We start from the raw sequence: 26,734 nt of genomic DNA, 5'->3' as shown, positions 1-26,734 counted from the left end.
CTCGGTGTCACTCACCAGCCGGTTATGTTCAATCTCACAACTTTGAGTTACGACAGTTTTTGGTTTTATGTGCGAATTATTTATAAAACTTGACAGTGTTGCCCAGTTTTAATTATCTTTCAAAAGCGTATCAACACTGAGCGGGAAACACGTAATAGGTACTTCGGCACAAAAAACCAATACTAACTCGTCTTTACTTTTTACGTTACGTTGATGCTATTTTTGGCGTTACGGTATCTTAGTACCTTGCAACAGATATCATTGTTTAGGTCATTTCTTGATCTTTAAAATGAGCTTCAGATTATTGTTTTAGTCTTATTAAAACGTAAAAGGATCAAATAGGGTCAAAAGTGTGGCCTGAGTACAATTAGTCGGTGTCCTATTTTATTACAATCTTTATCACCCGTCTCTTAAACATTTTTAAACTTTCGCTAGTGTGGATTAAGTCAACACTGCAATTTTCATCGGACTGTCTTTTGCCGTTTACGATTTGCCTGCAGATCCATAAAATTCACTCGAGTTTGCTATTCAGCAAGAGTGTTTTATGATAAAAAAATATATTGTAAATAAAATTCACCCGATATACATTTATTCGATAAAGGTACCATAATATAAGTTAAAAATTAAATAATAAGAATCACAGATTAATTACATTGCTTTTCTTACAAGCATAATTTTACAGCTAGAGTTTTAGTCCTAGAGTTAAGCTGGGTTTCCACTATACAAATGCCTTCGGACCGAGTGCGCTCGTACGAGTTAAATCGTATAGGGGTCCACTCGGATTTCGGTTTACACCACCAAGTAGCATTTGTTTCCTTGAACAATCAAGATGACAACAACTGATCTGCTGCTAAGAGGTTACAGTATAGTACAAAATCATGAAAGGGAAAAACAAAGCAAGAAAAAAATTTGGACCAGTAAATAGATTTTAAGGCATGACCAACTGAGTGCTTCAAATAATTTTATTCGAGAAGTGGAAGAGAAAGATAAACACGCGTTTAAAACATCATATTGTCACGTTCATTCATTGACCTACCAATAAATGGACGTCGGGTTCGCGTTGAAAAGTGCCCGCATCTGTAGGGCGTTAATATCGCATACAGAGCGTTAATTGCGCAGCAGTCTTCGTTTGTTCGACTAACAGCGCGGTTGTCAATTATGCAGTGCCATTTAATAATAACTTGTAAAAATTACTGCAGTAAAGTCTAAAAACAGAATTTTGTATCATATTTTCACTAAACAAATATATTGTGTTATCATAGTTCTCATTTAAAAGTGTTATTTTGTTCAGTTTTATAGTATTTAATTTATATATAAATGAATCGTAAATATAAATTACAAAAGCACACAAAATTATGAAATAGCTAACTGTCCTTTTTCTACACTAAAATTACGCAAAAGATGGAAAGAGACCCATTACGTCAGTTTCAAGAAGTTTATATAAACTTCTTGGTCATTTTCAATTGTTCGAACCACAAGCGATTGAAATATTTAGAACAAAGAAACTATAAAGTTGCTTTGATTTTAATCTTATTTTTAAAAGGATTTTTTTTAATAAACGTAAGCAATAACATCGTTCATTCCACTTTTTCTTAAAATTATTGGCGCCATTTTGTTTTTATAAAATGATCCCAGTCCACTCTGATCAGATCCGACGTTCGAGTGCGCTTGGATCACGAGTTTACACGATACGAGTGCCGTCCGAATAGTCATCTGAGTGGACTCGATCCGAGCGTACTCGTATAGTGAAAACCCGGCTTAAACAAGTAGGTACTTAAGACATAAATAATCATTACGTAAAGTTCCAATGTAAAATCCACTCCTACATTGTGCAGAACTAATATTACATTGTGATAAGTAACTCAATGTATTAATTTTTCTAGCGTAAATCGAAATCTTCAATGGAATTGTTACGATATTAAAACAAGTTCTGAAAGTTTTTCATTGTCGAGTAGACAATCATATATATACATATTTACATTATTTTCAATGTTTATTGTCAACGACAATAACTGATAATGTATTTAGTGCATTTCGAATTACAGAACTGATGCAGCGGAATCCGTCACTAAAGTTACTCACGCCCGTATTAATAAACAACCAACTCTGGTATGAGATGTCCTTCAGCTTCGAAATGCATCTCAAATCTCCTGAATTAATATTCGTCGAGATGCGTCTCGGATGATAATAGGTATCTTTACGTCATCAATTAGGACTTAACCGTAAAATCGTAGCTAAAGTATTAAACGACATTTATTAATAAGCCGAAATATCGAAAACTCCGACATTAATGAATAATTATTGTGCACTTAAGTTTATTAATAAAGACTTATGTAAGATCTTAATATCGACCTTGCACTCGATGGATTTATTAATACGGGTTTAATAATCTGTTTTTCTGTCCGAGGCGGCTCTTCCTTTCACATATTACTAACATATGTTCATAAGCAACCGGCTCCCCAACACCCACACCAAGGTATGGAACCAGAATCCTGAGGTGGTGCAGAAAGTTTTCTCGACTTGTGTGTGTAGGCAGATCCAAGGGAATTCACTGACGAACACATACTGTTAGTCCGCTCGTGCTCCGAATGAGAAGTTGTCATATCCTGAAAAAGAATAACGAATAGATTTAAAAAAAAATCATGTTTTGTTTACTGCTACTGGACACACACACGCATACACTCCTTACGGCTCAATTTACATTGCCGCGGAACGAAATGGAACCTCGTTGTGCGAGAAGGCGCGCGCGCTCGCTGGAATACTCGTGCATTCGCGAGCTATCTCGCGACTACACTGTGAGTCTGTAGTATCCCCCGTTCACACGTCATTGTACTGCACGAGTTTTTACAGTATAAATCTTAGCAAATAAACAGTGGCGCATACATTATATATAGAACACACGGTGTTTGTGTTGCAGAAAAAAAACGCACAAGCTCTATATGCTTATATAATTTAAAACAAAGTCGTTGCCGTCTTCTATGCCAATATAAAAGAGCAATAAAGCGTGGATCTATCACATACGTGTTCTCAGGGCGTTTGCTGTGTGAATACTGCCGCTGTCCGTCTTTTAAACGCATGAAAATATATCGTGTGAACACCCCGCCGTCTACACGTTTATAATAGAATACGTTAAAAAACGTTCAGAACAATGTGTGGAAGAAGTCTCGCGAATTTCGTCAACTTTTGACGTCATACTGCGTAGCTTCGCGCCACTTCCCATGGATTCGCCAGGCGCCGTCTAGGCAGCCGCGGAAATTCCCGCGAATGCGCGAGCATTCCCAATTCGCGTGACTTGTTTTTTTCGTTGGCTCGTATCTAGTTTGTACTTTACTTAAATCACAATGTTCACATTGCTCTGTACAATTTCGTTACAAAAATTCGCTTCCATTTCGTTCCGCCGCAATGTAAATTGAGCCTAACGGTTAACTAAATGGGTACCCAATTTACTCTAGAAGCACTAAGGACACCGGGAAATCTTGGTCTAACAGGAAATAGTCGATATGCTACCGAGATCGTACGTATCGTCTTAAAAAAGTACATCTGTAATTTCGAGATGGGTCAACCCATTACCTGAACACCGTTTTCTAAGGCGCTCATAGCCAATAAATGTTTCAACCTTATATACAAATTGTCTAATCTGGTGATTCTGTAGTGGAAGATAAAACATTCCGCGAATGGCATATAATATCCGCTTGCGACCTTATAAATTCTTGCCAATTTTAAGGAACAAATAATAAAATCAGCTAAATTATAGTTACCAAATAACTGTCCCGCTTATAACGCGGGCCCGAGCTTGACGAAGACATAGTATTCCGCGGACGATGTCGCAAACAGTGTTTCGGTTTCGTCATATCACCAACTTCCTCGATCAATCTTTCGTTATCACTCTCCAATTGCACTGGCACCCCGTTCTTTGGCAATCCGTTCTTCTGCTCTTTCTTCTTCTCCCGTCTTTTTCTTTCTCTTTTCTTAAATGTTAAGGAAAATCTTTTCTTTTTCTTTGCTTTTGGAGAATCTGGTCTTTGTGCTACGACAGACTTTTCTCTCTCAGATCGACTCGTATCATCATCTGGTGGAGGTATTTGTGACTCTGAATCTGTCTTCAAGGTAATTTCTGTTCTTGTTGAAGAATCTGGCTCACCAGCTTTGTATGCTACTTCTTTCTCTAAATTCACTAACTCCATTCTTCGTAATCTTTTCGGTAGTTTCTTAACAGTAGCGTATATTGGTTCCTCATTATCCCCTACAGGTGCTGATCGTGAACGGAAAAAGAAATCGAACTTTTTTGGCTTTACCGGTATCCTTCTTTCCACGAATACAACTGTACTTGCAACTTCTGTTGTCGTTGTTATTTCATCAGATTTAGTAGGACTGTTTGAAACAGGTATTCCTTTAGGATAATCGTAAGTCAGTTCTATGTTCTTCTCAGTGATATAAGACTTCTGGGGAGGCGTTTCGTTTGGGACTTCAACTTTGACTGGCTCACTCTTCTGGCAACAACAGGGTTTTTGTGTTGACATGATTCGCTTGGTATTGCACATGAAAACTGAATTCTGCTGTATAAAAGTGTGTAACGGTGTTGCTTGGACATCACCTAAAAGGTCTTCAACATTGCCTCCTGTGGGGAATCTTGGTGGATGGTAAGGTGCTATGACGAACCCTGGAGGAGGTGCCGAAACGTAAGGAGGAGATGCTACAGCTTGGAAGAACCTGGGCATATCTGAAGGGGCATCGTGGACAAGGACATCGACGACTCGCTCGTGTCCATTGTCTGCCATGTTTGGATGTGTATTGTTCTGTTCTGACGTCACTGTGGACGATTTTGGCTGAATGTCCGCTGGGCGGGACACTTGTTGGCATTCGTCACATGTGCACGGTGATTCGATGCCACTCTGTAATTTAATTTACAATTTAATTAGTTCGCATGGCAATACTTGGAACGGACACAGAAATAGATTATTCTCGTGAGACTATGGAGGCAGTCGTTGTTCCGGTAAAGGATAGTAACACTTCATAAGAAGAATTTACAATTTTACATTCCGCTATTATTTCGATACCAAATGGCATTTGTCATGTCTTTGTTTAGTTTATATATCTACGAGTAGATACCTAGTTTTAATGGTTATAAACCGGGTGGGGAACACTATTTCGGGATGGCGTTATTTATTTTGAGTTCGCTTTGACTCTCAGAATATTGCGCACATGTTTTATTCCACGAATGCTGTCAAGACCAAATGGCGCACGTTCGAGGAGGCCTGAGTCTGATGTTGTGTGCAGTGGGCTGCAATAAACTGATAATGATGACGCTATAAAATTTTTCATAAAACTTCTTTTCATTTTCCTAAACTTTTATGTTCTGATTCTGGTGGTCTTATACAGCTAATTCTACGTTAACTCCTTTTACAAACCAGGGGGTCTACTCTCGATCGCCGTCCGACATTTGTCCGAAACAATTACTGCCAAATAAGCAATACTTGACCAAATGAAAAGGCGCGTGATGCGAATGAAGCATCATAATTGACACTTGTCTTTTTTATTTTGTCGAATATTACTTATTTGACAGTAATTGTTTCGGACGGAGGTCGAGAGTAGACCCCCTGAAGTGGAGTCATTATAACCTTACCCTTCAAAACCGGAACACTGTAATGCTGACATTACTGCTTGGTGGCAGAAATAGGTAAGGTGGCAGTACTTCCCTGGACGAACTCTTTCACAAGGAGCTCTACTGCTACAAAATTATTACATTAATTATTATGATTATAAATAATTATATGAGATCTTAGCCTGTAACGGCGTTAAATCGCGATGAATAGAGAAAGGGAAGGGAAGCCTTTGCCCTGCAGTGGGATAGTAGCGGCTGAAAATGAAATTAAAGTGGAGTCATTGTTTAAAGCCGAATTTTTGGTACCGATTTATACAAACAAAATAATAATGATTGTTTAAGACATATTCTTGTACCAACCTTGAGCAAGTACTTCAAAGATACATTAAAAACATTCGTGTTTTCATTCAAAAGAGAGAGCATTCAGACAATTATGTCAAGTGGTATTATTTATACGATGAACAGATGGGAAGAGGCTCCGTGGTCGTTATGCTTTTGACTGTGGCCTGTTTGTGCAAATGAGCCAAGATGAAAAATAAATCGATACCTCCAATGAACACTACGCCTTTACGCTTTACTTTAATTTTTTGTTATTTTTGTAAACAAACCAAGGTTTTGGGCCCTTTACAGGTCCCATGGTCACAGGTGGCTGAGATGGTGAAGTCATTCGTTACGTCTTGCATTTACATGTTTTGTATTAATATTTGCGAAATATACACGATTTAGATACGATAAATAGTTTCATTTTCTATATTTAAGATTATTTCTTCTTACGATTTTTAAAAATAGTGTTGTAATTTATAAAATATGAACAAAATATCGATGGTGTGATGGTTTGATATTAAATGAAATAGACGCGAGTGCCGGCCGCAAGGTGGGGACAGAGGAAGCTGCCACCCGAACACTGAATATCACGTAAATCAAATTGTTCAAATGGCGAGACCTTGTGCTATTAGGACGGATTTAATTACGGAATTGGATTGTCAAGGAGGCTCTATCGTCCGATATTTGGGACCCATCAATTAATACATACCGGATATTTTAAACAGAGTTGTGGACCTTTTGCTGAGGGGAAGTAAAATTGTTATTCCGCAGAGGTTACGTCAGCAGGTTTTGAAAGCAGCCCACGAGGGGCATCCTGGCATTGTGGCAATGAAAGCACGGCTACGCACTAAAGTGGGGTGGCTCAAAATAGACATGGATGCCGAAAAGGTTCTAAAGAGTTGTAAGGGTTGCACTTTGGTGTCTGCGCCAAATCGACCCCGCCAATGACCCGTCGTGAGCTGCCAGCACAGGCTTGGGTTGACGTAGCCTTCAATTTTTTGGGTACTCTTCCTAGTGGACATTATCTTTTTGTTATAGTAGATTATTACAGTAGATACAGAGAAATTAAAACGATGAAGACTATAACATCTACTGAGACTATTAAAATTTTAAAAGAAATATTTTCAAGGTTGGGAATTCCAGTTACTATAACGGCAGACAATGGAAGACAATTCGCCAGCGACGAATTCAAATAATTTTGTGGCGAACTAGGGATCAAAATTTATTTTACTACACCGTATACCCCTCAACAAAATGGCGAAGTAGAGCGACGAAATCGGGATATCCAAAAAAGGCAGAATTAGCCAAAGTCAAAAATCCGATTGGTATGACGATCTTCTATTATACTCAACCATGTACAATAGTACCCCTCACTCCATCACCAGAAAAACGCCATCGGAATTATTTTTCTGCAGACAATTTAGGGATAAAATACCCTCTCTTACAGATATAGACAGTCCATTTGTTTCAGAGTTTATAGACAAGGACAAAATAATGAAGGAAAAAGGGAAAGAATATGAGGATAGGAAAAGAAAAGCGCAGGTAACAGATACAGAGATTGGGGAAAAAGTATACGTCAAGAATATGCTGAAGGAAAACATGCTTACTACGAACTTTAATCCAACACCACATACTGTAATAAATTATAAAGGCTCAGAATGTGGTACAAAAAACGATGAAACAGGTCAAGAACTGAGGAAAAACGTGATTCATTTAAAAAGAGTTGAAGGACAGTGGAAGATCTGTGAAGATGGTAGATCTGATTCAGGGAATAAAAGTAATTGTCGCACAGAATGCGAATGAGATGAATATATGCAATTTTGGTTACATCATTATATCAGTTTTGTATTTTTTTATTTTGTTATCTAATTATGTGTTACCAAACGTAGAAATTGAGTCTTACTGTTACGTGTAAACATTCATTCAAAGTTGTTAAAAGGGGAAAGATGTGATGGTTTGACATTAATTGACATAGACGCGAGCACCGGCCGCAAGGCGGGGACAGAGGAAGCTGTCACCCGAACCAGGAGGACGTGTGGTCGCGTCTATTGAATTAATACCAAAACTGTGTTTTAATTGCGTTCTATTACTTACCCCCTGTGACGAGCAGACGTCACAGATGGTTTTCTAGAATAGCCGACTATGGCAAAACACCTGATTCGTCAGGAAGCCGGATTAAAAAAGCTGAGATGTGTCTGCCGCGTTAACAAATCGTAGACCATCAAATTGTTATCACAATCATTATTATTTTAACTAATGAAAAGCTCCGTGTACCATTCATAATAAAATTTAGCATTTTCTAAATAAATGTATAGTAATAAATAATAAAAAAACCATTTTGAATTTTCTTATGGTATAAAGTAACGGGACGAACAGGTCATGCGCTTGATGGTAAGCGACACGCCTATCCATAGCAGTTGCAGTGCCACTCAGAGCTTTAAATCGCAGAGATCTGAGAGGCACTGCTACTGTACCCGTCACCTTGACACATGAGTTGAAAAAATGTGCTTGTAATTTCACCAGTACCCTTAGAGCGTTTGTGCACTATGTCCGATTCGTATTAGTTCCGAATCCGAGAAATGACGGTCCGCAATACCACAGGGATCATTTTATCTCTAGTTGTACAAGAGATGTTCGTATTTTCTTGGATCGGACTTAAAGCACAAGCGACTTCCGAAGTGGATCCGAGTTTTCTAGATTTCTATAGTCTCGGATTCGAAAGGAATACGACTCGGATGCAGTGCGTAAATGAGCTTACAAAACCTTTAACGAGGAGCTCTACTGCTACTAAATTGATTGAACTACTATTTTTGAAAAACGTTGTGTATTTAAAAAAGCAACTCCTGAAGCTGCTCATTCTTTTCACAGAAATCTGCTTAAGAGATGAGTGAGTATATGTTTAGTCAATTTCAAGTGTACTTTGTTGACCTATGATATTTATATTATTTTGAATTTAGTAAAATATCTAGAACATGTCTCCTTCTAAAAATGATAACCGTGAAAATATTTGTCACGTAGTAACATAAATTACTAACGGTATGGATTTTACGAGCTGGCGGACGGTTTATGAGGATACGATGTGGCGTTGTCGGATGCTATTATAAAACAGACGCTGGAGTAATATATTTAAATTAGATTTTTATAATTTGTCTACAGCAAGCGTGTGTGAGGAAACGATGAACACTTGAAATTATAAATTTGGACGTAATTTGTGGTCGTCTAAGTGTGTCCATGTCACCCGCGATACAAGGTTTCCCTAGGCTATTTATTTATTTTTTATTTTTTTATTTAGTAATTTATTTCCGGCCACATGATCCTTGAACTAAGGTGCTAGACAGACAGTCTGCATTTCAACTGCACTCCGAATGTAAATTTGCAGTTTGATTGCAGTCGGTGTGCAGTTGGCGTGCAGTTCCAACGAAACGGTTGAATGCAATCCAAAATTCAAACTGGAAATGTGCAGTCAAAGTGCTTTGAAATGCAATCTGTCTGTCTAGAGCCTAACATACATACAATATAGTAAACTAAATAACTACTCTACACGAATTGCAATTGTCGGAGACGTGTGGCGCAATCTGGTGTCAGGTAACCGGCCGCGGAAACGCCGATATACGACACCCTTTGCCTAAAATTCCTCCTTCATGAAGATCGACAGATGGTCGGTCGGCACTCTCACTATAAACGAATTAAAATTCACGTTGTGGCGGGGCTCCAACCGACCTTCAAGGTGTTTTTGGCTTTTAGCCTGATGTACTCCACTATCTCCTCAGACTTCGTGGAGTAATGTAGTCGCGACTGGTACAGCAACGTCGTCAGTATGGCCGGACGCAGGAAAAAGTTAGGTTAGGTTAGTCCTGTCGGTGCTGTGTCACACAGGTTACGGCTGGTGGGTTTCACCACCTTCGTAAAGCCGTCCTCGTCACACTGATCCGTCTGCCTCTAGGGTTTTGCAACTTCAGAGACAGGCACACGGGGATTACTTTTGCTCTTAGCCAATTACCGCCGCTATGAGTGTGTGCGTTAATACATAACACACACTATCTAATAATATATCTAATAATAATATTATTAGACGACATTACATACGTTGCTCTGATCCCAAAGTAAGTAACTAAAGCGTTTGTGTCATGGAACTCGGAATCAACGACCACAAACACCCAGACCCGAGACAATATATTAAAAAGTTAGTTTTTCTCTGCTCAGAGATGGCTTATGGTTTTATAATATCCCAAGAGCGACTACCACCAGGTTACCATCTGCGGTGGCCCGTGTGGAAGTCCTTAAATCGACTTCGCACTCAGATAGGACAAGACAAGATGTGTAAATGGGGTCTCATGGATGTTAGTGTAACCCAATGTGATTGCGGTGCCCGAACACAGTCCATGCAGCACTTACTGTTGTGCCACTTGTGTCCTAATACCTCTACGAGGGAAAATCTCTACGCGGCGATGGACGGCGCTGTCAAGGTGGCAACGTACTATTCAGGGTCAATATAGACCTAAAATAAAAGAAGTATTTACACGATAAGAAGAAGAGGAGATAACAATATGAAAACCGGTGTGTAAGCCACTCGACCACGGAAGTCATCCAAGCAAGCGCCGAAGCGATGGTTAGTATGAAAATATATATATACACGATTTAGATACGAACAATATAGTTTTATTACCAATGTGTAAGTACTTAAGCGAAAACCTAAAAACTTGGTAAATTGAAGCCACGCTGTAGATAAAAGCATTATATGCATTGGAATGATTGGTTTTTACTCTTCCAACAATGTAAAAACGCAAAACGTTGGTTTTAAACCTGAAATAATATTTAAAAAAATAGATTCTAAAAGTTTGTTTATCAGTTTCGATGCGTTCATTACCGTTATTTTTATTGGAATTATATCTATTTGCCAAGTTCTATTCGTATCGGTGATCGGGAAAGTGGGTGAAATTCTTTATACCGGATTCATCCCCTAATTTGCCACTCTTAGAGGTAATATTCTACCTCTAAGAGTGGCAAATTAGGGGGTGAATCCGGTATAAAGAATTTCACCTTACATTCTTCAAATTTAAATGGGAGCACTACTGAAGTATCCCCTTTCCAATAAAAAAATCATTGAAATCCTCCTGAGAACCTGCTTTTTTTTTCAGTTAAAAATAGTTTCATTTTCAGCGTGTACCAATCGCTAAAACCTAAGAACTCGAAATGATACTATTTTTTCCCGAATTGAAAATCGCGCTATTTTTTATTTTTGTACAGCTACGGAAATCCTACTAGGGAAACTCTGAGTCGCAGGTGCCATGAACACACACTTAGGCAACCACAAATTACACCCAAACTCACGAGAGAAATAAATGTAAGCCATAAAAATATTTCTCCTGGCCCGAGAATCGAACGCGGGCCCTCTGCATTCTGCAGTCCAGCATGGGAACAGTTCGGCCACGGAAGCAGTTTTTTTTTAAACAAACCTATCGATTCAACGTCATCCAGCTGCGGCTAAGGGAGGTCCCTTAAAGAGTCCAAAATGTTGGTTTTAAATCTGGAAAATGTAATTCCATTTCCTATGTGTACCAATCGCGAATATACTCGAGAAGAAATCAATTTAAGGCGAGTCTCTGTTTTGCGCTTCTCCTCAAGATCAAATGGTTTAGGTATTTATTATTAAATAACTATCTTAAAAAAATTAACGATACGCCTAAAGATATTGTCTAAAGAATATGCTAAGGTGTTACACGATAGGATGTACTTTATCCGATCATATACAATCCTGAAAACTGGCTATAATAAAAGACTAAAATGAATAATTTAAAAATATTATAAGTTTGTCGGCTTTTTTATTGGAATTACATCCATTTGCCAAGTTTTATTGGAATCGGTTGACGGAAAGTGTGCGAAACCGGATTCATCCCATAGTTTGCCACCCCTAGAAGCGGAATATTTTCTTCAAATTTAAATGGGACCAATACTGAGGGTACCTTTTTTCCAACAAAAAGAATCATCAAAGTCGGTTCATAAATGCCGGTGTAATCGCGTAATACAGAGAATCTGTTAAATTTTGGTTTTAACTAATACCTTACTAGTTTTCATTTCACATTTATCCCAAAATTTGCGAATTGGCCAGCGGTTTAACGACACGCCGCGACGCCCTCTGCCCCGTCAGTCGCTATCGGGCGTTTGTCGACGTCGGATTTGAGTAAAATTTTCTTTGCATATTAATTTATAGCGCGCGCGTTGCAAGACGGGAGAGGCGACCCCACACACCCCCTATGAAATACCTCGCCTTAAAACTTGAGGTACTTTTAAAGAAAGTACTGCATGTCGGAGACGGTACGGAAAATCTATGACCTAACACTTTCCAGGCAGATCACGTACTCAAATGTATGTTTGGCTTGATATGGTACAACACTTACAGAATGTCTCTGAATACAAAGTACGACTCGACAGTAATTGGGAAAACACACTGTTAAGTGAAGAAGTGTACAAGAAATTTTGATAGCCCATTTTTTCGGGGTATTTTAAATAATTGATATTTTTTATGTTTGATAATTATGTATGTATTAGGTAACTGTTCCGTATATATTAAGTATTTGATCTACGGATAAATTATAAATGAACTGCATACAAGGTAACTCTACCATTATGTTTAAGAATACTAAATTAATATAGTCAAAAATAATATTTGAGTCTCTTTTTTCATATAGGTAAAATCTGTGTGCATTAATGCAATCCGGCTTAGAATGGTAAGGATCCTGGTGAAATTAAAAGGCGCATGGGACTTATCAACGTACGTCTCATGCGATGGGCGTGTTGGCAGTGCCTCTCAGATCTTTGCGATTTAAAGCTGTAGAGTGGCACTGCAACTGTTACGGACAGTCGTCTAGCTTACCATCAGTACTCACTGTAATTTGGTATCATAAAAAATAATACTCGAGGACACAATTCTGTGATATTTTAGATTAACATACCCTCAAATTTTCTTGTTTCTAGGACGTACAGTTTTTGCTGCGCACCCATCTACCACTAAATTGAGCGGGACTCTACCTCTTTATATACTAGTTACCTAAATTACAACATGCCATTGCGATATTAAATTGTACTATTGCATTTTGTTAAAAAATAACTCTTACGGTATGAATGTTACTACACGTTCGAAACTGGAAATTCCTATAGCTATTCCAAACAAATGACGAATTTATCTTACTCATTCATGTTGCACGTTTTCTTTAAAACAAACTTACAAACTTTCACTCACTTCCACTCATACCACCAATTGAAACAACACCAAACACCACTAAATAACACTAAATAACTATTAAATAACCTTTACAACCCGTCTGTCGATCACTGTCAAAGTGGTACACGTCTGCAGCAGCCGCCCGAATATCCGAGACTCGGGTTTATTTATAAAATTAGGTGTTACAATATTTTCTACTCGCAAAGTTTCTCAACATTTAAATTTGGTGTTTCCCTTGATGAAAATTTGCTGATATATGTGCTCTATGGCAATATCTCACAGCAGGTTAGGCATCTCCTTATACACGGTATTATTGAATGAAAAGCGAAACTACAGCTGGTTTACACGAGTGTAGTAGTGGTAAGATATACATTCCTTGGCGTATTTAATGCTTGATTCACCATTTTTCTCGCCACTGCTTATTGCGAAAGGTAAACATATGTGCTTTAGTAGCAGTAGAACTTTTTATGAAAGAGTTCGTCCGGGGTGTTAAGCGGTAATGTGAGCATTACTGCATACCGGTTTTGAAGGGTAGGGGTGCTAGTGAAATTACAGACATATGGGATATGTCAACTTATGTTTCAAGGTGGCGGCTGCTGTGGCAGTGCACTACGGATCTTTGTGATTTAAAGTGCACTTTTTTAAATATTATTTATAAATGAACTGCATTCAAGGTAACTCTACCATTATGTTTCAGAATACTAAATCAATATTTGATAGTCAAAAAGAATATTTGGTCCTCTTTTTTCATATAGGTCAAATGTGTGTACATTGTTGACGGGTAAGCACTCTTACCCATCAAACCCGGATCGCAGTAATGTGAGCATTACTGCAGTCCGGTTTTGAAGGGTAAGGGTGCAGGTGAAATTACAGACACATGGGACTTGTCAACTTATGTCTAAGAGCGAGAGGTGTAGTGGCAGAGCCCCTCAGATCTTTGCGATTGAGGCGTGTAGCTTACCATCAGGTGCTCGACTTGTTCGTCCCGTCATTGGTGTCATAAAATAAGACAGAGACAGATCAAAATTTTAATCTAATTATTAATGTATTAATTTTTATGATAATTGAAGAATGAATCATTAAAATATTCTTACCATGAGTTACATTTAGTTAGGACAAATTGCTTTAAAAACTTTTGTTTCACGGTCTTCATTTTTAACCGACTTCAAAAAAGGAGGAGGTTCTCAATTCGACCATATTTTTGTTGTATGTATGTTACGCGATAACTCCGGTATTTGTGAACCGATTTTCATGATTCTTTTTTTGTTGGAAAGGGGGTACTTCCATAGTGGTCCCATTTGATTTTGATGAAAATCATCCACCTTTAAGGGTGGCTGTTCACGTATGACGCTTCATTTTTATAAATAGCGCCTAACTTCGATTTAGGAGCAATTATTTCAATGGTTGATTTTGCTATTTCTCCAATTCGAGGCGTTTTTCTCTCAATATACTTTGAGTAGTGAGAACCGATTATTATTATCTCCAGTGTCAAGTTCCGTATACTGGCGAACTAGGGGATGAATCCGGGTTTGCTTTCCGGTTTTCCACGTACTTTTGAGGTCGGTTTTTTTATGAAATGGTCGTTGAACTTATTATCAATTTTGATTGCCATTAAATTTAGGCTACTTTAGCGTATTTTTTATTTTCATTTGATTTGGTGATGACTATTTGCCAACAAGGTATAAAGCTATGTACAAAATGCTTCTGTATAGTATATTAATTATTAAGAATCATATTGACATTTCCTGTATACAGTAAACCTACATTGTTAGTATAATTCAATTAATTATTTGTTTCATTAATTATCTTGATTTATATGTACAATATTGTGTACTATGATTTACTATTATGTAATTATTTCTCACTATTTTGTAAACTGACGATCACATTTCGAAGAGTAGTATAAAATGATACGTAAATTGTATTTGTATAAAATTTGTAATGTTGAGAAAAATAAACTAAAACTATCCTTTCAAGAAACCTGTGTTAGAGATACAGCTGTTTCAGTCCCAGTTTGAGAACCATTATTCGTCGAGACGGTATGCCCGCCCTTGACTCAGATTTTCTCCGAACAATTCTGAATGTCCCGAAACTAACACTTTTACCTTGCTACATTCTGAATTATTTGTTAGTTTGCTTTAATAACACTACATATTTTTAGCAGTAAAAACGTATCCAATGGTCTACATTTATGCAAACCGCCCAAATTCTTTGTTAGAAATAGTACTTTGTGGCCTTTTTTAATGTGTTTCAATTTACAATTAAAAAAATACACTTGTAACTTTTTAGGTTTATTGAATTTCATGATATTTTACTATCATGATATTAATTTTTTTTTTGTGAACTGAGGTACTCGACGAATCACCAGACCTTACGAATTTTTCTATGTGCTTGTTACGGATCTTTGTTTTTTTGGTTTTAACGAATTTTTCATCGCAGCGACATCTGTGAGAAATCTATTTCTTCACTCAGCTAAATAAAAAATACAGTTTTTATAATTTACTGTGTCGGGCAGACTGACCTTTAATGTAAGTATTATACCCAAATCAAAATAAACGCCTTATACTCTATCCTCCTTAATATAATTTTTATAAGCGATTACAATTTTTAGATTTGTATTTATATTTCTCCATTTATCCTTAAATATAATACAACTACAAGTGACAAAAATGCTTTTATCACAAGAAATTCATAAAAAATAATACGAACTACATGTAACAATTATATACTTTATGTGAAATTCTGTAACTGTCCTGAAGGATACATAAATAAATAATAAGATAAATATTTCCTAGTTTTCAAAGCTTCTTTTATTGTTAATTCGCAAATTTAACCGACAAAAATTTAACACGTAAAACAAAAAAAAACGAAACATTAGCAAATCCCACGTCAGTCAAAAAAATAATGAAAAATACAAAACAGTTCGACTAATTTCGTTCGTACAATCTTTAAAGCTCTCTCCTGAAAAATGAACACGCGTGTAGTAACTTTACCATCAGGTGCACTTGTTCGTCCTGTCACTTTATATTACAAAATAAAAAATAAAAAAATCATTTTGCAGATGTGTGCTTATAACACCAAGAATGAAATTATACTAAAGCTATTACATATACTAATTTTTACATATTACGATAGTAGAGCATACGGTACTGCAGTCCTTAGGTTTAATTTACATTTAATAAAAAGAATGACTACATCATTCTTACGGCTTTCTTTTATGGGCCTTATACAAGAGCTCAAAGTCCACGAGCTATGGAGTTCGGCATTTCTCCACGCGATCGAATCAGAGATGAGGAGATCTGTAGAACGAAAGTCACCGACATACGTCGAAGGATTAGTAACTTGAAGTGGCAGTGGGCAGGGCACATAGCCCGTAGAACTGACGGCCATTGAGCATAAAGGTTCTCGCATGGAGACCACGAACCGGAAGGCGTTCAGTGGAACGGCCCCCTACTAGATGGACGGATGGCCTGGTAGGAGCGGTGGGTAACTGATGGATGCACGTCGCGTCTGATCGGTTAGTCTGGAAATCTTTGGAGGAGGCTATATTCAGCGGCGAACTTTTTCAGTATGATATGATGACATCATTCATAAATGAAACCACTGTCCATTTATATCTATGTAATGAAAGCCATGTAATTGGTCAGTTTAAATATACTTCTCTATTTCACGTGACACTTGAGCCACGTGATTTGTCGGTTTGAATTTCGAACTCCATTCTTAACGCGAATGAACTAATAGGAAGTGAAATTCTACGCTCTACCATAGCTCTACAAAATTTCTGAAGATCTGTCAGTTTGTTATGCTTCCCGCATCCACACTTGTTTATCTTCGTTAATGGACTTTCTATTTTGGTCGGTTAATTGAACTTGCTATGACACAGTCGTCGTACAGAGCTACTAATTTATGTATTCGGTTGCGGAAAATGGGAGCTTTTTAAACAATTAAATAAAATTTTGAGAAAATATATACATTTGAATATATTTACCATTACAATATTTAACTTAAACATCTTAGTTCGAGACTACCTGCAAGCGCTAAATGGGTCACTACCACGGATTTTTATCATCAATACGCATAAGCTGTCTAATGTAGGATAAAGTTTTTGTTTTACTATAGTTTTAAACCTCGCAAATGACAAATTTTGAATATCAATCGGAATCTTATTTTAGAAGCAAAAGAATGTACAATTAATATGCTTCGAACAAGTATTCCCTCATTTTATGCGAAAAACGCATTTTTCTAGAAACCCTTGATCATATACCTATAATAGATAACGCTAACAAAAAAAAAGCCGCGGCAGCCTAATGATTTGACGTACTGCCTCTCAAGCAGAAACCGTGGATTCGAATCCGAATTCGCACTTCTGAGTTTCTTCGAATTTATGTGCGAAATTTAATCTGAAATTTACCATGAGCTTTTCGGTGAAGGAAAATATCGTGATGAAACCTTCACGTCGAAGAAAGTTCATAACCCTCGGATTTTTTTTTTAATAATAATAATAACGCACACATTCAAAATAGCCCCGCACTAGGGAAATCCTGTGTCGCGAGTGCCATGGACACACACATAGACAACGACAAATTACACCCAAACTCACGAGAGAAATAAATGTAGGTCATACAAATACTTCTCCCGGCCCGGGAATCGAACCTGGGACCTCTGCGTGGCAGTCCGGCATGGTAACCGTTAGGCCACAGAGGCAGTCAATGTATGAAGTCTGCAACCCGCAATGGATCAGCGTAGCGGACTGTACCCAGTAGTGGAGCGTATGAACGGGTTGATGATGATTTTCATCATAATGTATGACATTTACGTGATCATATTGTCTGGGTGTGAACTACCTACTTCACATATTATGTACATTTTGACGTTCACGGGGTATTACGATGCTAAATAAAAGCTTCAGTTTGCCAAAAAAGACAGCAAAGAAGAGCCTATAGTTTGTCTTTTTTGACGGGGTAAAATAACATTTGCTAGGTAGCCAGTTTTCATGAAATTTTAAATAGTCATGTAGTTGTTGTCGACAGTTTTATCGATAGATTGTAAAAGGGGGTTAAATTTTGCCAAACATGTCTGAATTGTGAATGTTACATCGATGTAATGATTACTAAAATTGCGTTATTGCCTTCTTCATTCTTATTTTGACAGTTGGCTGACTGCTATCGAAATCAATTTATATACATTTTAAAAGGACCAGGCGGATTTGAATATCTTTGTTGAATTAATAAAAACTTTAAAATGTGTCTCCTCTTTATTTTTTATTTTTTTTATTTATTTATTTATATCAGGTAACAAAGACCCATGTATACATACCTTATAGACTAACATACATAACAATATAAAAACAAAATACACCTATATTATATATACCTTAAAACAAACATACATACAATATAATAATAAAAACTAATCTACACGATTTCCCTTATCGGCGACGTGTGGCGCAATCTGATGTCAGGTAACCGGCCGCGGAATCGCCGATATATGACACCCTTCGGCCAAAATTCCTCTTTCATGAAGGTCGAAAGATGTTCGGTCGGTATTCTCACCACAAACGAATTGAAGTTCACGTTGCGGCGAGACTCCAACCGCTCGACCCTCAGGGTGTATTTGGTTTTATGCCTGATATACTCCACTATCTCCTCAGACTTCATGGAGTATATTTTTAGTAGATATAATTCCATTAGCATCGTATGGGCTGAGGATGATTGAAGTGAAATAAGTTCGGCTATTTATTGCACAAGCGTGACTAACATTCAGTCGGAAGCTGCTTGCAAGCGGGCAGCACTTTTACGAAATGAATTGTCATTTTACTCCATCTTCAAAAAAGATTGATTGTACAGATTCCGTATGCTGCAGCTGTTTTTTTTTTCAAAAACAACTATGGCTATTGACTTGATGTTCAGTGTAGTGTTACAAGTTTTAGGTAAAATAATTTTGGAAATGTGCATTAGAAAGTTACAAACACATGTAAAAAAAATCTTTCCTCTTTTTCACCGAACTGTCTTTTAGTTTAAATTTTATTTTAATTCCCATATCGTAAAATACATGCCGTAACATCTACAGACGAGTAGATCTGTAACATTGATGTATGTTGTATTCTATTCTATTATTAGTTTTTTTTTTGGGTCGAGTACGATTTGTATTTATATGTAGTGTGTTTGTTTACATATACAACATTCAACGACTATGAGACACGGAGGGAATGTACTTTAAATATTGTTGATAGGATATTTTCCTCGAATTTAATTTGTTCCCGTACGGTTCATTTTGCTTGGATCAACCGGCACTGGTTTTATTTCAGAATGAATTCTTTTAACCGACTTCCAAAAAGGAGGAGGTTTTCAATTCGACTGTATGTTTATTTTTATTTTTTTTTGTATGTTACGCGATAACTCCGGTATTTGTGAACCGATTTTTATGATTCTTTTTTTGCTGGAAAGGGGGCACTTCCATAGTGGTCCCATTTAATTTTGAAGGAAATCATCCACCTCTAAGGGTGGCTGTTCACGCATGAAAATTCATTATTATAAATAGCGCCTAAATTTTCTTAAGGAGCAATTATTTTAATGGTTGATTTTGCTATTTCTTCAATTCAAGGCGTTTTTTACAAATCAAATCAAAGTCATTTGAAAAATTGTGCATAGTATCTATACCACATGTGTTCCATTTAGTTCAGATGATATGAAAGGAAAACATTGGTGTATATAAGTACCTATCGAATAAAGCGGTTTTCTTGTAAAATTTCGATGTAAGTTTGTATTTTTTTCTGTCGGGAAAATTTTTAGGAATTGTGTTTTCATACCGTCCTCGTTTCATATTTTTTCCAAAGTTTATATAACCAAAGCCATTTGAGGTTGTACTTATAGAGAATCTTGAGCCTACGTTTTAGGAGATGAGGTGTGGGGGACAGCGCCTCACGTCCGCGCACTGAAAATTAATATGTATGAAATAAGAAAATTCGATGTAGGTCCGACGGCAACAAGCGCCCGGTGGCGACTGACGGGGCAGCGGGCGCCGCGGCGCGTAGTTAAACCGATAAATGTGAATTGAATAGGGCTTTAGTTGAAATTTAGCAAGTTCTCTGTAGTACCTAAAGATAAATATCTCCATTTAAAATTATGTGCAAAATTAGATATTTCGTTCTTAAATTCGTTTCAGACTTATTTTAGTTTGTTTTCAGGATTTCATATGATGGAGTGAAGTATATTTCATTGTGTAACAAATTAACACATTCTTTAGACAATACCCTTAGGTGTATCGTATATTTTTTCTAAGACCGTCATTTAATAGTAAATACCTAAACCATTTGATCTTCTCCGGTGACTCGCCTTAAAAGTAAATGACGCGGCATCCAAAGTTTTTTTTAAAGTAGCTTGTCTCATCAGAATCAATCCTGTTATAATTTGACGAAACCTAGTGCTGATCTTTAGGTTGCAAATTTGATTATTTCACTTGTAAAGTGTATGTATGTGTAAAAATTTTAGTGGTGTTGTAGAAGTTGGTGCATTTTGAAGATCCCGTAATCTAATTGATTAGTCCTTATGACCCTTTTTTATCGTTATAATTCAAATAACTGCTTTCGTACCACGAAGAGGTGCCGGATGCAATTCCCGGGCCGTAAGAAATATTTGTATGGGCTACATTTATTTATCTCATGAGTTTGGATGTAATTTGTGCTTAGCTGTGTGTGCATAGTCCCTCACTAGGGAAAACCTGTATCGCGGGTGTCACGGACACACACATATTCAACTACGTGGGTTGTTGTATTTGTTACATAAGTACAAAATATACTTACTAGAAGTTGCCACACTGCTGTACAATTTGTTGGTGTGTGTACACTTTAACCGACTTCAAAAAAAGGAGGTGGTTCTCAATTCGATTGAACGTTTTTTGTATATATGTTACGCAATAACTACGCATTTGTGAACCGATTTTGATGATTCTTTTTTGTTGGAAAGAGGATAACCTCAGTAATGATCGCATTTACTCCATTGGTCCCAGTTGACATGGCCATGGGACCTGTAAAGAGCCCGAAACGTTGGTTTGTTTGAAAAAACAAATATACGCGATTTGAATCCGGAAAAATAGTTTCATATCCTATGTGTAACAATCGCGAAAACCTAAGAACTCGACAAATACTTTAAGTGCCAGTATATCTAAAGGTACCAAAATGCAAGTGCGTTGTTTATGACAAGGTACCATAGCAGTAATTGTAGTGCTACTCAGAGCTTTAAATTACAACGATGGGCTTTACCATTACCTCCGTACTCTGAGACATAAAGTTGACAAGTCCAGTAGAAGTACGACAGCTAATGCAAACGAGGCGTGAGTTTTAGTGAATGGAACTTGGCACGTCTCCACTTCTACCTACTCGCACATTTGCGTTCCCGGCACACAACAGACCTATCGTAATTTATTATAAACAATTATATAAAATCTCTTCACACTTTTATTTGGAATGACCTTTCTTTGTTTTATGATACCAAGTGCAGGAAAGAACTGAGGGGCACTGCCATTGCGCCCGTCATCTTGAGACACAAGTTGACAAGTCCCATGTGCCTGTTATTTCACCACCACACTTACCCTTCAAAACGAAATGCAGTAATGCTCACAGAAGACTCAAAGAAAGAAGACCAGCGCGAGCGATGCAAACGCGTTACAGTCGCTAGTCTACCTTACTGCTTGGCATTAGACATGGGTAAGGTGGTATGACTTCCCTGGACGAACTCTTCATTTCGTACGTCATCTTTAACAGCTGATAAACTCAAATTAAGTGTGTATGTGTGTGCGTGCTTAAGTATGTCCAAATTCTCCGAAAGTGTGTAACTTTAAATCGAACTTAAGTTATCTTTAATCTCGGCAATGAAGGAGATGTAATAATATACCTTGTTCTCTGGCTCTCCCTCTTCAGGCACGACGCTGAGGTCGTTAAAGGCGACCCGTGCGCAACTGTCGATGCTGGCACACTCCGGGCACTCGCTGCAGACCGACCCGCTGTCCTGTCGAATAGTTCGTTCTTACTACACACTCTTTAATTGTCAAGCTGTTTAAACGTATTAAGAGTCGACAGAACCTCAAATGGCTTTGGAAAAAATATATAGGTAGTTAAAGTGAGGATATTCATTGATTAGTATCTATGCGGTGGAGTGAAAACACGACTCCGAAAAATTTTCACGATAGAAAAAAAAACACTAACTTACTTCGAAATTTAACAAGAAAACCGTTGTATTTAATAGGTATTTTACATATACCAACGATTTTTTTTATATCAACTGAACCAAATAGTATACGATATACTGAAAAATGTATATGTCTGTAATGGCTTTAATATCTTTTGTAAAAAAAATTATTCTGAAATAAGGCTAGCGTCCCTGCCGCTCGACCCGCGCAATAGAACCGATACAGTACGCGCAAAGTTTAAATTCGTTCTGAAGTAGTAGATGTATTATAATTATTAATACAAAGACGAACACTTACAAAAATTTCTTCGATCCAGCTATAATCGAAACAGCGCGTTCAGGCAACCAGTGGGAGACGCTCTCCCAACTGAACTACGGAACGAATTATTAGACCTTATGAATTTTTCTATGTTCTTGTTGCAGATTTTTGTTTTTGGTTTTTAACGACTTTTTGCCATAGCTCTATCTGGCACGGATTGCCTGAAAGCGCTGGTTTGAATCCAGCAGGATCGAAGAAATTTTTCTTAGTGTGCGAACTTTAAACTAGTGGAGTAACTAATTTCACAAAAAAAAATTAATATTACTTACTTTTAGTAAAAACTTCTTTAGACCAAATAATCAATGAAGATTTATTTTTAAATTATTTTATGTTTAAGGCAGGTTGTTAATCCATCAGCAAACAATAAAATCATTAATAATGTAATATATCATTCTATGAAATATCACAGATTTCTCGTAGATGGCGGTATGGCTAAAAAGTCGTTGAAAAAGCAAATACAAAGATATGACGCAAGCACATAGAAAAATTCGTGAGGTCCGCTGGTTCGTTCCGTGGCTTAGTTGGTATAGCGTCTGACACGGTATGCTAGAAGACGTCGGTTCGAATCCGACCGGATCGAAGGAATTTTTTCTGAGTGTTCGATCTTTGTATTAATAATTATAACAAAAGTGGGTAATCTCACATAAAAATATTTTTTTTTATTAACGCACACTCTCAACGTAGCCCCGCACTAGGGAAACCCTGTGTCGCGGGTGCCATGGACACACACATAGACAAACACAAATTACACCCAAACTCACGAAAGAAATAAATGTAGGCCATACAAATAGTTCTCCCGGCCCGGGAATCGAACCTGGGACCTCTGCGTGGTAGTCATGGTAACCGTTCGGCCACGAAGACAGTTGTTTCTTACCTTTGTTTCTTTGCAATTGAATATCTGTTCAATAAAAATTTTAATATAACCATTTTTATGTATTTTAAATAGAGTTTTTAAGTTTCTCGCGATTGTTACACATTGGACACGAAACTATCTTTTTTATATTTGTTTTTTCAAGCGTTTCCAAATGTTCAAACGTCATGGCTGACTGAGACGGTAATGTCATCAACCAGTTGTTTCTAAATATGAATGCTGAACCATCCTATTTTTCACTATAGTTTAAGTCAATGCTATAGTTATATTAACTTCTCGTCTGCACCACGGTCACGGATGTTTATAAAACAAATTCGCGATTTAGATCTGAAAAAATTGTTTAATTTTTATATTATTTTATTAACTGCCTCTGTGGCCGAAAGGTTACCATGCCGGACTGCCCTCTGCGTGGCAGCGTGCGTCTCAGGTTCGATTTCCGGGTCGGGAGAAATATTTATATGGCCTACATTTATTTCCCTCGTGAGTTTGGGTGTAATTTGTGGTTGTTTATGTGTGTTACCCGCGATACAGGGCTTCCCTAGTGCGGGGCTATGTTGAGTGTGTGCGTTATTATTATTATTATTGAGTAGTAGTAGTTATTTTTCTTTCCCATATTCCTTAAGAAGCTTAAAACATTGCAAAAGCATAGTCAGTCGTGACTAAGGGACCTGTAAAGGTCCCGCAACGTTGGTTTCTTTCAAAAAACAAATATATACACAATTTAAAATTTACTAATATTGCAGAATTCTATAATTTATTATTAAAATTTCAAAATCTTTTGATAATTTACAACTGTACGTACGTCCAGGTCTTCTGGAGACGATCGTCTCTCGCGCAGCATTCTGTCCAGCCGGTCATACTCGTAGCGCAGCGCCGATATTTCTCTTTTTAACTGCTCGTTCTCCCGTTTTAGCTTCTTTATATCCGATTGTCCTGTGTACAATAGACCACATCACATGTGTAACGGAAGTACGTGAGCCGTTATATCATTGGTCACTATGCAGTCACGTTTCGCTAGCTGTTACGTCCCTTCCACCGCCCGTGTCAGTGTCTCCTTTGGCCAAAATGTGATAGAACAGTGACCGTGCCGATTTGCATAATTAGTATTTGATTCCTTGCGTTTGTGTTTAGAATGCATTTACTTACATATACTTCACGCCCTTTTCCCATCGGGGTAAGCTGAGATAACCTACTGTAACAGCTTTTCACTTTTTACGATCCTACGGGTGCTGCCTCAGCATCCTCAGATGTTTGTTTTACCTACATTAGTTAGAGTTTGTACCTTGCGTAACTTTATTTATTAAATGGTAGAATTGCAACTTTTAACACCTTCGTTGTTACTTTAATTAGTATATAAGCTTCATTGTAGTTAATACTCTAGGTTCTTCTTGAACCAGACTTCAGACTATACAATAAACTACTACTACAGTTTTTTACTTGTCCTTAAGTTACGCGTGTAATTAAATGCGCCTGTGTAATCAATCATATCTCACGAAAAGCTCGCGTCACGCGACCGACGCGTGAGCTGCACGCGAACAGACCGCACTACTTGTGTGCAGGTGTGCAGCTCGCGAACCTTTCGTGAACAGGCGCATTCATCTGATTTGTACACACCCATAAGCCGGGTACTCACAAGCGAGCTGTAACCGTTGCATGTTATGTTACCAAAAATCATAGTGGGTACGTGGTTCGCGAGCGTGCTGCGAGCGGAGCGCGCGCGGTACGCAATGAGCCGACGACAACCAGATGCTCGTTTTAGCGCATAAAGATTGTTTCACGCGTATACACCAGAGCCTCGTTACTGCATCTGTCACGTTACAGTTACTACTCGCTAATAAGTACCCGACTTTACATACTTTCGCGGGCTTCATAGATGCTTTTCAGTTAAGGATACTCTTCACCTGAGCTTTCTTTGATCTTTTTACTTGATCTTTTTAGGACGTCCTAGACACTAATTCCATCATGGTAGAAATTACACCTTAGTAGGTATGAACACTCATAACTACTAAGGTGTAATTTCTACCTGAATGATTTGTTGTAGCAGTAGCGTAGTTCGTCCAGGGAGTGCTGTTATCTTATCTATTTTTGCCACCAAGCAGAGATGCTGTAAGGGTGCTGCTGAAATAACAGGTACATGAGACTTTTCAACTTATGTCTCAGGGTGACAGGCGTGACACTGACCATCAAGTGCACGACTTGTTCGTATCATAAAAAAAGATTTATTTTATTCAAAAATTCGTATAAAACTTTATATAAGCTCTAAAATATGATATTTTCTATAAACATTATCAAGCCCAAGAAACCAGCTTCTCGGGTTCTTAAAGCGAAATCACAGAAGTTTACCGTTCAGAAAAATGCCTTTACCCACCTCGTTCAACTTCGGCGTTGATATTGATTGTACGCAACCGTAGTTCTTCGTTCTCGTAGAGCATGCCACGAGAAGATTTCCGATCCAACCTGTGTACAGGTACAATCAAAGTAAGTACTTAGATTATCATATTCATTTACAAGATTTTGTTTAAAGAAGATTAGTCCCTTATTCAAGAGAGGCCTATGAGCCCTATAGGCCTATAGGTATATATATACATATATATAGATATAGATATATAGAGAGAGATACTAGATATCAGTAAAGGACGAATGCCGAAAGTCAGTACAACATATATACAAACGGCACTGGAACAGGTCTCAACTTCTTTCATACCTGCATTTAAAATTACTTATTATAATTTATTTATTATTCTCGGTTTATCAGAACCATCCATACAGCCTACATAGACATCTATACAGCCTATATATATATATATATATATATACACATCTTTGTACTGACTTTCGGCATTTGTCCTTTACTGATATCTAGTGTGACATTTTTGACCAATGGCTCAGATGGTTCGACGAAAATTTTTCTATGTCTTCCATCTTTGTATGTATAATTGTTGTTAGTCTGATAAATAATTATCAGCAGGGAATGTCCATGTATATGTATGTGTATGTAGAGGTTTCGTCCTTTTCATTAGCACTAGGTTCCACGACATTCCCGAAATCGTACCTTTATTCACCTTTTTTATTTAAGTAAATGTGTTTATGAATAAATGTCTTATTATTTACCTCCTGTTGGGTTTGACGTTGACATCTCGTCTGCGTGTGCGCAGCATACTCGCCCCTGTCATGCCCGACATTGCTTTGCTCAACCGCCATGCGTCCACGA

At 37.5% G+C, this 26,734-nt stretch overlaps 1 protein-coding gene across 2 annotated transcripts; it reads right to left on the bottom strand.

The window, feature by feature from the left end:
* Positions 1-1,470: 1,470 nt before the first annotated feature.
* LOC113228202 lies at positions 1,471-26,734 on the bottom strand. Of its 2 annotated transcripts, XM_026461447.1 has the most exons (6): positions 26,635-26,734; positions 25,892-25,980; positions 24,326-24,456; positions 22,040-22,153; positions 3,759-4,892; positions 1,471-2,606 (listed from the first exon to the last, which is right to left on the bottom strand). In XM_026461447.1, the coding sequence occupies exons 1-6, from the start codon at positions 26,703-26,705 to the stop codon at positions 2,442-2,444; spliced, it is 1,704 nt and encodes a 567-aa protein (XP_026317232.1). In that variant the 5' UTR covers positions 26,706-26,734; the 3' UTR covers positions 1,471-2,441. The 2 variants fall into 2 exon arrangements, with proteins under 2 accessions (XP_026317232.1, XP_026317231.1); XM_026461446.1 differs by lacking the exons at positions 25,892-25,980; positions 26,635-26,734 and having other exon boundaries at positions 22,040-22,148; positions 24,326-24,391.

The sequence above is a fragment of the Hyposmocoma kahamanoa genome, unplaced genomic scaffold (assembly GCF_003589595.1).
Source record: "Hyposmocoma kahamanoa isolate Upper Pololo Valley unplaced genomic scaffold, ASM358959v1 224, whole genome shotgun sequence".
In the NCBI taxonomy this organism is placed as follows: domain Eukaryota; kingdom Metazoa; phylum Arthropoda; class Insecta; order Lepidoptera; family Cosmopterigidae; genus Hyposmocoma; species Hyposmocoma kahamanoa.
Note: the sequence above shows the minus strand (reverse complement) of the source record. Positions and strands in the feature narration are given on the sequence as shown.

Coding starts and splice junctions, on each gene's coding strand:
- LOC113228202 (XM_026461447.1), bottom strand. CDS start 26,705: ATGTCGGGCATGACAGGGGCGAGTATGCTGCGCACACGCAGACGAGAT. Junction 25,981..26,634: donor AACGTCAAACCCAACAGGAG/GTAAATAATAAG, acceptor ACCTGTACACAG/GTTGGATCGGAAATCTTCTC. Junction 22,154..24,325: donor CGTCTCCAGAAGACCTGGAC/GTACGTACAGTT, acceptor ACTATTCGACAG/GACAGCGGGTCGGTCTGCAG.